The 12,819-nt window shown below is 33.1% G+C and overlaps 1 protein-coding gene across 1 annotated transcript in view; it reads left to right on the top strand.

Annotated features, from left to right (window-relative positions):
* The window catches only part of Cadm2 (cell adhesion molecule 2), a 974,322-nt gene that overhangs the window by 469,616 nt on the left and 491,887 nt on the right, over positions 1-12,819 (top strand). The window contains exon 2 of the mRNA XM_052740982.1: positions 8,592-8,633. Within this exon, the coding sequence (XP_052596942.1) occupies positions 8,592-8,633 (42 nt within the window). The remainder of the gene's footprint in view (positions 1-8,591; positions 8,634-12,819) is intronic.

Here is a 12,819-nt window from a genome sequence, read left to right as displayed (position 1 = left end):
CCTATTCCTTCAATATATAACCTTTTTGAAGATTTATTTATTTTAGTGACATTTTGAAGAAATGGAATATAGACCAAAGAGAAGATATTTTAGCATTTCTTTTTAAGTCTCATCCATTATGTATCTCACAAAAGATTCACAGATATAGTGCCAACAAATTTTCAATAATGTAGTTGCTACACACATGTAATTCTATTCCTAGTATGAGTAGGTTTTTGAATTCACATGCATTTACATAAAAATGAATTCACATGCATTTACATAAAAATGGCATTGGAAATAAGTGGAATTAAGACAACTTAGAGATTGCTAATATTCTTATACCACAAAATAATACATTCCTTAAGCTTATTTAAATAATAATTTTTAGAGTTCAGAGTTTTAATATTATAGTATTTATTCTTTTGGGTAGTATTATTACTTCTGTTGAAAAATATACTTAAAATCAAAGCAACTGACAAAATTATTGTATTAATTTTAATGTCACTGCTCAGGACAGGATATAAATATGCCTTCTGTGTTTCAAATTTTAAATCACGCAACTTAAGTGCTAAGATTCTGGGTCATTATTTATCACTTAACCATGGAAGGTTAGATATTATCATGAGGTTTATTTATATTTGTTTAACATAAATATAATGCAAACAAAATCATTATGGAATCACTTATTTTCCCGTGGAGATATTATAATCTCAATTATTTATTTTTACTGTGTCATTAGGTAATATATTATAATTTGTGCATTTCCAATACCATTGTGTATAATTCTTAATGTACCTACTTGTATAGCCAGAGTTATTCTGATTTTTCTGAAATGTGCTGCCACTATTACTCCCAAAATGTGTGATATATGTAAATGTCCAAATGTGTAAGGCCAAGAGTAATCTGTCTATGACATTGCCTCTATAAGCAAATCAGGTCATCACAATTTCTCACTCAAGTTTAATTGAAATACTGTGTACATATGCAAAAATAAGAATGGCTATAAACATTACTGACTTTTACTAATTGGGGTAGAGTATATTATGGTAGAACAGAATTGGTATACATGTGTACAGATATGACATAGTCTTTTATGTGATATCTTCCTCAAATGTAGTCTGTAAGCAAATTTGCTGGCAAAGTTACTAAAAGAAGAAGCCATGATTAACACAAACAGAAAAGGACATAACTAACACGTGGAAACTCAGAATAAATCATCTCCCTAATGTTATATGAGAAGGCTTTGAAAGCTTTAGAGGAGGGACACTAGTCAGACAATGCAATGGCAGCTAGTGAGTCTGTGCAGACCTGTTTGTGATTTGTTTTTTTCCAGAGGTTTTCAGGTGGTTAGGGCATCTAGTCAAGTTACAGAACTTCTTCCATGGAGAAATAATCATGATGATCATATATACTTTTGTTTCTCTTGCTTTTTTGCCATGATTTCTCTGAGCCTCTACTGTAAAATAAGAGAATAAGCATCAAACATAAATGAGATATTGGAGACCATATATAAAAATAAAAAATTTAGTATGTATATATATATATATATATATATAATATTATACTATATATGCTTATTAATTTTTGCTTGTCTAACTGATTGTCTATTCTCCCTTAACAAGCTATATCTTAAATCTAATTACATAGTAATAAAAAAATCTTTAGTAATTTTTGTTATTTGTTTTATTTATTTTTATTTTGTTTATTCTTTTGCTTTGATATAGGATTTCTCTATAAAATGAAACCGTGAATTTGAGAGAATTTTTGGCTCATCTTCAGTGTATTAGGATTACAGGAGTTGCCATAGTTATAAATAAATAAAGAAATAGATAGATAGATAGATATGTATGTATGCATGTATGTGTATACATATATTAATCTTAAATTTATAATTTCACCTCTATAATTCAGATTTTTCTCTTTTTAAACATAGCTTTTCCTATTCCCTCTTTTTTTAGATACACTTCTTCATTTTTTTTAATTTATGATGAGTGATTTATTTATTGCAATAGTTATGGAACTTAGAGCATCATTTCAGAAGTGTGAAGTGAAGTAACCACTCCTCCATTTTTCATAACAAGGGTTATCCAATATCAATCCTTTTGAGAACCTGGTATCTAACATAGTCAGAGAAGAAGAAAATCTAACAAATGAACAACTGTCTTGACTCTGGTGCTTCATTACTTTATGCCACTTGTATGTTCTGCTTAGTTTAGTGTTCTTTAGTGTGTAACATTTGAAGTCAGTGAAAAGTCAAATTCAGAGATGGTCTGCATGAAATAAAGTGGTTGGCCAGATCTGATGATGTGAGTAAGCTTGACATCTGTTTAGAATGTAAGCTGGAGCAAGACACACAGTACTAACTTCCCACTTCCAGTGCCAATGCTTTCTACAACCGAACGCCAATACAGCACCTCTTGAAATATAAAATAACATAGTAGGCACTTTGAAAGAAATGATCTCAAAGTTTTTTTATTTTAATTTGTAAAAGTAAAACTTCTGGTATTTAATCTAAAATATCCTTTGGCTTGCTGTTTTTTAATCAGTGTTCATGTTAGATTGAACTATTGGCATATTGACATATGTTTCAATGATTAGTGCACTAATATATATGTGTGTGTGTGTGTGTCTGTGAATGAACATAAAATTATCAATATATAATCAAGCAGCAAAATATAATTCATAACACAACAAATGTAACCATAGGTTTGACACAAAATATTTGACTTTAACACACAGTAATTTATCAAAAAATGTAAATTTTAAATAGATTAATTATAGTTGAAAGAGAAATGTATAAAAGTAAACTAGGAACATTTATGTCTAAATTTTTATTTGAGTCATGCTGTACAGATATAGTTGTAACTTATTTTTTATTTCTTTTAAAAAATCTGCATCTACTTTTTAAACAGAACAAGGTGAATAATATGTCTGTTTTGAAGAATTCTTTAGATACAAACATTATTTAAAACCACTATGATGTGTCAATTTTCAAGTCTATCCTTTCCATTATTCAACAATATTGAACCATAAAATCTTGATCAATATATTGATTTTTATATTTCTTGCTTCTCCCATATTGATTGGAAGAGTGACAGAAGGATTTCTTTCCTTTTATTCTTCAGCAAGATTCCATGTACAGATTTGCATATGCCAATGCTTCTTATAATCTCAACATAGTAAGGACGTTAATAAATACTCTTATCTCAGGAATAACAGGCAATTTTAATAATAAGATACCAAACATGCCAACTATTAATAAAATTTTATAGTATATATTTTAAGTTGAGTTACTGCTTACCAGAGCTTTTAAGAGTTGCAGATATTAGCTGAAATTTAACTTAAAGATGATTCTCATATTGCCTACTATGTCTCATTATGAAAGCTATTTTGTGATTAATTATATAACCTTCAATACATAACAAGAAAGAGATGTAGTACAGTGAGTGAAATCAGTGAATTTCAGAAGTGGGCTTCCACAAGCATGTATTGTTTCCTGATTTGAACTTTGGAGATATACCATATCATGATTGTGAAATTGCATATTATTAAAACTTTTTGGTTTTTCTTTGTACATAAACAGTTGCAGAGGCCAGTGTTTACAGGGACATTATAGTTCCTATGACCTGATTGCTCCTTTCTGAAGGACATCTTATCATATAGTGATCTGTCCTTTAGGCTTTGCTGTTATGGGAATCAAGGTGATTGCAGGTTTAGTACAATTACTAGAGACTTTAAGGCATCTTTGTGATATTTGGAACAGGACATTGGTAGGAAATGTTAACAGTACTAAGCCATAGTTACTCTAACATTAGTGCTTTCAGGTCTGGGAGAATGTAGGCTAGGTATCATGTATTTTAAGCAGATACTTACTATTTGCATAATTATCATGCATATTTGCATAGTAGCAGATATCTGCCAGAAAGCGAAGGAGAAAGATACAAAAGACAACAATTCAATCCCGGGCTTCTTTCTTCATTATGTTACTTTGTGGGCAAAAGTGAAGGGTCACTGCTTTTCTACAAAATCAGTTTCTAAGTATCCACTGTAATTGGACCTGAGAGGCATGAGGGTCACCTTACAAGCCTTAATTAGAGTGAAAAAGAAGATTTCAGGGGGAAAAGAATTTAAAAGAGAAAATAAAACAGTAGGATTTGATTGAGGCTGGGATACTGCTGGCATATCCTTAACAGAGACTGCAAGTCCCATAGAAAGGGACACAATATAAAAGTCACTGGGCTTGTTGCAAAGTTAAGAAGTGACTTCAGTTTAGTAGTTTAGATGTTAGAAATTCTAACATATAAGTTGAAAGTAGAAAAGGAGTCACATAGGTGACTAATTCTCAAGGGAAATAAATCCTTTGACCCTAGCATTTGTGTGTGTGTGTGTGTGTGTGTGTGTGTGTGTGTGTGTGTGTGTGTGTCTGTTAGTCTGTGTCTACACCTACAGGTTTAGCAGAAAAAAAAGCCTGAAATCAATATCTAAAATCAAGACAAACCATTGCAAGTTAAATTTCAATATGAGATTTGCATATACCATAAGAATCTTATGTGTTGAATCTCATTTTAGTTTCTGTTATCATAAAGGATGTGCTTCTCTTTTAAGAAATAAGGAAGAATAATGATTTTAAAAAAGTAAAAGGAACATTAGGTAGAATGCAAGAACTTCTTGAACCCAAGGAAATCATTGTAAGTTCTACCTATTGACATTCAAATATAAACTGAAGACACCTAAACTTTCTCCTCTTTTTTTATCCATCTCCCCAAAACACACATCTTAATCTTATACATGTAGACATTGGAGGATTAATGTGTAGGGTTGAGGGATTTATGTAGACAACCACTAATGAAGGACACTAGGAATCACCACACAGGGCTGACCCAAACTTTCCGATAAGAGTTTTAGGTAAACACTCAACAGATGACATGATTAATAGATTCAAGTTGCAATCATCACTAAATACAGGAGCTCATGTCTATATATTAATTTAATTGTGGTTTTTCTTCAACCAGGTTTCTGAAAGTGTGTCCTGCATTAAAACTGATGGCTTGTTAGCAACATTCTATTCTATACAATCACATCAAGGGATGTGTGGCATTAGTAAATAAATTGCTAATGAGCCAATGCCTATCTCTAAACAGACTTCTGATTTTGAGCATAGACTAAAACAATTTAAAATGATACCATGCCCTGAACATAGTCTAGAAATTCAGGCAGTGCTGAAATTAAAATACTTTATCCTTATAATAAAGTACTCTAAATACATGGTAATCAGTTTCTTATAAAATAATGGTAGAATTTTCTTATATTAAAGTCACAGAATGCCAATCTCCCTATAATTATGGTAATAACTTACAATGTGCCCTCTCCCAAGAATCTAGGACAGTCTACAAATAAACAACAACAAAAAATGAAGCAATCTGGGCTCACTGCCCAGATTATCTCAAATATATATAATGGAGCACAAAATGAGAATGAATACTCATACACACATTTGATTCCATGGAGGGTGATGAGATAGTTATGGGTCAAAATCAATGTAGCAAATAACAGACTGCTTCTAAATCTCCTTTATATAAGCAGTGAATATCTGATATGTTACCGCTTGAAGAATTGAAGAATCTTACATAGGTTACAAAGGAAAATAATCTGTTTTTCGATTTGTGTGCCTGTAAGAGACGTACAACCAAAGGAAACTGAAATGTACCTAAATTGTGCAGATCTGCCTTAACCATGTTAATTAGAAAATCAGCATATTCCAATTAGAAATTCTACCTCTCAAAAGAGACATTATGTAAAATGAATTACAGTTTTATTGGTAAATAGCAGTGTAGAATTGTTGTGTTACATGCCCAAAATTGCCAAAAATTGCTCCTTAATGTCCTATTGATGTAGCATTCCAGTATATTGAACTACAAAACACTGTTGCTTTCTTCCAGTTTTAATTTTAAAAACTTTAGTGAATTTTTTTTTGAGCTTTGCAAACTAAAAGCATAGCAGCCAATCATGCAAACAAAACATTCTATCCTGCACTTTCAACACATAGCTCTTACGGATTTTATTAGACATCAGTTATACTAATAGTTTTTTTTTCATTCTTCTATGAGGTTATCTCAATTGTTTATTTATTTATGGAAATATTTATTTATTATTTAACTTTCCACTACATGTATACACTTTTCTCCAGACACAGCAGGGTTGATGCACATGTGAGCTGAGGGTGTGACAGGCATGCACAAGGCCTGCAAATATTCAAGCCAAATGGGGTCACCGTGAGAGAAGGAGGAATAGACACCAGCTTTCACCCTAACTACGAAGCTATTTATAGTTGTTACCTGCTACCAATGGAAAAGCAATTTCTCCAATGGAGTCTCACTGAGCATAGAAACTACACTTTTGTGTAAACCCCATGCCCAAGGGTTGTCTAACACAAAAGGAACTGAATAGTATTTTCGTAGACTTGATGTTTTTGACACTACAGCTTTGTTTGGGCTTTTCTTTTTTTTTTTTTATTAGTCTTTTGCTTGTGTGTGTGTGTGTGTGTGTGTGTGTGTGTGTGTGTGTGTGTGTGTGTGTGTGTGAGGGAGAGAGAGAGAGAGAGAGAGAGAGAGAGAGAGAGACAGACAGACAGAGACAGAGACAGAGACAGAGAGACAGAGAGAGAGATATTGTAAGTTTCTTGTTTTTTGTTGTTGTTGTATGTTTTTTGTTTGGATTCATAAAGAGAGAGGGAAAAGGATATGGATTTGGGTGGATAGGGAAATTGAGAGGATCTCTAAGGAGTTGGGGGTGGGAAATAAATTTAGGTGTTTTGTTCATCTCAATGGACTCAGACACTAGCAAACAATACATAGAATGTAAAGGATGCTTGCTCATGATCTGTAGTTTGAAGTATTCAGTATAAAACACATACTGCTAAAGAATACATAATAATGTATATTAAAGATTTTCAAAAAATGAATTTTAACAGACTTTACCTGTATAATTTACCAATAATAACACTTGTAAGACATTATACTGATACTTCCTTACAAATTTGGAATGTCTAATGTCATCCATTGGGTAACATAGACATGTGTGTCCATCTACACCTTGGTCTTACACTAACTCAGGGATACTTTCCCAACATGTGTGATCCCTGAGCTCAAACTCCCAAACCAGAAAACAGTTAATAATACCAACAAAAATTACACAGCACTGTTGTGGATATCGTTCTGTATAAATAAACACTGACTGACAACACCCATAGGTTTAAGTTATCATAAATATTTCAGGTGCTTTCTCCAATTTGGATGTGGATGGGAAAAAAAGACACTTTCCATTTTTAAGTACAATGGATGTTCTCTAATATTATGCTAATAATTTAATTACTCAACTGTACATTTTACTATTCTAATATGAAGTAGAAATAGTAATATTTACAGACCTAATCTACATCTAGGGATGCCCAGATGTTTCATAACGTAATTCTTCAGACACATCCATCAGTACTTATCCTGTTTCTAAACAGACCTGCATTGCCCAGTCTCCAGGTTCATGTATTTACAATGCTTCATTGATTCTGGAGGAGAAGAGAGTATGATGCATTTGTAGTGGGATGCTTAGATCTTTGGAGAAATAATGCAATTGCTCCAGCATTTTGCTGATAGTTTATATTTGATTAATTGTATGCTAGTGGTAAGTGAGAACTGACTAGATTAACCACCTTCAACTCAATAAAAATATACATGGAAATATTGTTTTGCCTTTGCAATTTTGAAATAAAAATACTTATTTGAATACAATTACAGAGTATTCATAGAGCCAGTTATAAATTTACATTAGGTCAGAAAACTCTAGAACATTCCATTGTAGAATATTTTATTAGTGGAATCACTTTATGATGACATATATTTTGATTGTTTACCTGAAAGTTCCAAGGGGTGAATCACACATGACTGTTAATTTTAGAACAAATTCAACAGCATGAAAACCTCGATTTGTAGAGGAATATCAAGTCAGTAACATTAACATAGGATATTTACAGCCAAATGCTATCCCTGCATCATTGAGCATGTTATTTCTTTACATTTCAAGGCAAATCAAAATCTGTGTCCTGTGTTCATATATCAAGTTTGCTTAATGTAGTGGAGAAAGTTTTTTTTTTAATGACATCCCATAGTATTTTGATACCAGTCATGACACTAAAAATAAAATATACCATTTGACTCATACTCTACTTAGTAAATCCACTCATACTAATCTTGTTGACGTAATTACATCTTATAATTAAGATAATATAAATATGTAAATTTGATCCCAGTTATTCTATTCTGAACAAGATCCTTCTGCACAGCGCTATGGCTGGGCTTCTGAGGCTATAACAAAGAAGCATACCATACCTCTTCTGCTGCTGCTTGATGCAGATATTGCCTGTGCAGTTTTGCATAGAACTTCCTTTAATTGATTTGGTCACATCCATAAAGACCCCTGGGGAGCATAGGAAGAGAGAGTTTGGAAGGACAACTGTGGTTAGTGTCTAACCTGTCTTATTTTGCCCAGTTCCAGCTTTGAAATAGTATCTCTTTGAAACTAACATCTTATTTTTTTTGTCTTGTTTCTTTTTTTAGGTAAGCACATTAGTTATTCCTGCATAATCAGACTTCATCAAGGTAAAACAAGAAAAAGTGATATAATATGTATGTGCATATATCACAAATATTATATGGAATCAATGTTTAATATGTAAAGGCATATAAACTGTAAGAAAATTATTAAAAAATTAGAATTGTTTTGGCAAAACTGAGTCTTGAATATACTGATAGAAAATTATCTTTTAAGTCTGTTGTTCTGTGGATCTGATGAGTCTAAAAACTCATAATAATTATAACTCTTTTATCACATATAGCTTTACAAATCTTTAAACCCGAGTACTTTCTTAGGATCCTGCTCATTCTAAACATGATTTTATGTTGTAGAATATTATTTTAAGATGTGTTACTTTTTTTAGCTATGCAACATTTGTTTTAATGGTGCAAAGATGTGTTGTGTTCTTTTATGTTGCATGTGTTTAACTCTGTGAATCTCTTACTTTGCCTGTCTATAAAACACCTGATTGGTCTAATAAAGGGCTAAATGGCCAATAGCAAGACACAAGAAAGGATAGGAGGGACTGACAGACAGAGAGAATAAGTAGAAGAAGAAAAAGAGATTGAGGAAAAAGAGAAAAAAAGAGGAAAGGAAGAGTCCAAAGGGCCAGCTACCCAGCCACCCAGCTACCCAGATTAGACAAGGAGCCACAGAGAAAGGAGTAAAGAATGGCATACAGAAATAGAGAAAGACAAAAGCCAGAGGCAAAAGATAGATCGTATAATTTAAGAAAAGCTGGCTAGAAATAAGCTAAGCTAAGCCTAGGCCTTCATAAAAAAGAACAAGACTCCATGCGTGTGTATTTATTTGAAAGCTGGATGGTGGTCCCCAAAAGAATCGAAGGGTCAAAGCATAAAAAACAAACAAACAAACAAAAAAACTACAATTTTATCAGTGTATGTTTTAAATATAATTTTTATGCAAATTAACATTTTTATAGCACATTGGATGTAAATATAAAGTGAAATGTAACCAAGAAGGTGTTTTTCAAATTGGAACATATTTTGTGCGTACATTATATGGAAAGGATTGAGTCTGTAAAGGGCACACATGTGGCATGAAGAACATATTTGATTAATATTAATTGGAATTATTTATCATCTTGAAGATCACTTATCAGCATATATAAAAGAAGCCTCTCAGCAAAAGAATTAATCATTTTCTTAGGAGAAATATGACGGGTCTTTAAACTTTTAAATATTGCTTCCCCAATAATAAATCAAATTCACGATTAAATATGTTGTTGATAAGTCCACAACTAAGAGAAAGGACAAATGGAATCATGCTACTGGTAGAGCACAGGTTCTAAGACTTGGGAGAGATATGTGTAATATTTAAGATGTGCAGGGAATTTTTGAACTTCAAAATAAAGGAGCTCTTTCTTTACATTTATATTTTGAAACTTTCACATGGAATAGGTTATTAGGAGAATGCTCAAGTTTACAAGGGGCCCATTCCCTCATATTTTATGCAATATAGGCAAGGTTTTCATAAGCAAAATTAGATCAGTTTGGACCAAAGGCAACACGGTGCTGGTTAAAGAACCCATGCAGCTTCGGAGTTTAGTGCACTTGAGCCCTTGCCTTGGTTGAAGGGGAGGTGGAAACTCATTATCTCAAAAAGGTACAAAGCACTTTTAATTAGAAGAAGAGCCTTCATCATCATTTATAACGCTATAAAGGTTAATAACGTTCTAATTGATGTGGCAAAAGCATTCTCTACCCTCCCAGCACTTGATCCTTGTTATTAGTGAGTAGAGTAGTCAAATTTTGAGTTCACTGTATAATAATTATGGTTTAAAAAAAAAAGGATGGCTTACCTTTTTTAGTTGGATAGTTTGATAATGATTTAAAATTCTGTGTACATATGGCATGCCTAAGTATTTCCAGCATGTCAGCAAGATGGGAGAAGTGTATTTACCTTACTGATACTGTACTAGATCTGTGCGTTTGGATTTTTTCACTGAGAGACACTAAGACTCTGTTAAAGCAAGTGTTTTGTTATTAGTGTTTTGTTTTAAATTGAGAATGAAGACTCAATATACTGAACACAGTCTACTTCTGTGAGCATAACTAGGTGTCAACAATTTAAGCAAAAATGATCAATGGCCTTAATATTTTAAGTCATGACTCTATGATAAGACTTAACAACATCTATCTGGGTTGATTAAGAAAGACAAATGCAGCCAGGCGGTGGTGGCGCATGCCTTTAATCCCAGCACTTGGGAGGCAGAGGCAGGTGGATCTCTGTGAGTTCGAGGCCAGCCTGGTCTCCAAAGCGAGTTGCGCAAAGCTACACAGAGCTACACAGAGAAAAAAAACAAAACAAAAAACAAAACAAAAAAAAAACAAAACAAAAAACAAAAAACACAAAAAAGACAAATGCCACATGGGCTCACTTATTTGTGGACCCAGGCTTCAGATATGCAGATGTAAATTTTTTTTTAAAGGACTACAACATTACTTAAATTTAGTTTCCCACAACTTAGCAGTCTATCAAATGGAAGACTCAAAGATTCAAAGGTGAATCATGCATTTGTAATATGCATATTTTATTACTTCACAATTTCAACCTGATGTGCTCACCTGTGGGAGCCATGCCACCCACTTTTCCATAATCTGTCAGTTACCAAAAGATCATCAGTATGTGGTCCTGTGATTCCTTTACTTCCAGTACAGCAGACAAGTAGTATGGCCAGACTTCTCTGTATTCAGTGTTAGCATTCAGAGTTATAGCCCTTCCCCTCACCCTCTGGCTCTTACTCTTTTCCCATCCATTTTCTGCAATGTTCATGAAATCTTAAAAGGATGGTATTTTTTTTTTCTTTTTTGGTGGGTAGCTGGGTTTGAGACATGATTTCTCTGTGTAGCCCTGGCTGCCCTGGAACTCACTCACTAAAGTAGGTTAGTTTCAGACTCGGAGAACTGCCTGTATTTGCCTCCCAAGTGCTGGGATTAAAGTTGTGTGCTCCCTATATACTCTATAATACATTTAAAAAAAGAAACAGAAAAAAGTTTATACTAGAATATCGCCATCTATCAATTTTTCCACTTATTGGAAATAAAATAATAGAGAACATAGGATGGTAAACTTCACACTTATTTAATATGTGGATCCTTTCCCAGAGCTTCAGTTTTGTATGTCCTACTTGAAGCATTTGGAACAAAGGAAAGTAGAAAGGGGATCTTGCAGGGAGAAGTAAGGATTGAGTGCCTTGATGCAGGAGGGACAATATCTCTAAGTTAAATGCGGATGGGAAGGGCCTTTGTTGGGGTTGTAAAGGTTGGAATAGGAAGATCTATTAAAATATCATGAAAGCGAAAAAGATTTTTTACCTATATTCCCCCCCCCCACAAAAAGAACTAACAACTAACAAAGGAAAAATAAATAAAATCCCAATAACAAAAAGTATTCTTTACCTCCTTATGCATCAGCTTCTATAATTGCTACATGACATTTTCTCCTAAATATTACAACTTGGCTTTAAGTGTTATTTGGGTTCTTGTTCACTGATCCTTTATTTATTTCAAGTGCCAAAGAATAAGAATGTATCTGCTTTGTCCGTTTTAGGCAAACTTTGAATGTGAACACCAACAATGATATTATGAGTCTAAGATTGATAGCTACTTGATTTAGCAGCATCTGCTGTTGTTTGATGTACTCCAAGCAGATGTTCATTCTTGAAATTCAACATGCAATTTGATTTACTCTCCTGACATGTAACCTTAGCAGATGAATACTATTGCTCTTTAGGTAGAGGAATTAGAATTAACAGTTGTATATGCCTTTGTTCAAACAAATGTCTGCAGACTGGGTCAAACATCATTAACTTTTATAAGGATGACAATGAGTGAACTCTTTGAATCACTTGGTCTGTAAACTGACATAGAGTTCTTTCATTTTTGCAGACCATCTAGAGTCAGATTTTTCAATTAGCAGTTCTTTCTTCAAATGCTCTTGGAGAATGAATGAAAACACAACAGTGCACATTCTCATGCTGTTCTTTCCTAAGCCTGGCATTGTATTTCAAACCTATCACATTATACAAAGAGTTGTAAGGAGAAAATGCAGAGGCAGACTCTACTGTTTATCTTAGTCTCTATTCACATTTGGTAATGTGCTGAAAGACACACAGAAACACAAATACACACAAACGATATGATTGTAATTGATCACAGTATTGCATGGTTTATTAGGGGACACAGTGAG

Source organism: Peromyscus californicus, unplaced genomic scaffold, assembly GCF_007827085.1.
Source record: "Peromyscus californicus insignis strain IS unplaced genomic scaffold, ASM782708v3 Scaffold_16__1_contigs__length_79575227, whole genome shotgun sequence".
Lineage (NCBI taxonomy): Eukaryota > Metazoa > Chordata > Mammalia > Rodentia > Cricetidae > Peromyscus > Peromyscus californicus.
The sequence above is the reverse complement of the archived record's forward strand: the minus strand, read 5'-3'. Positions and strand labels throughout refer to the sequence as shown.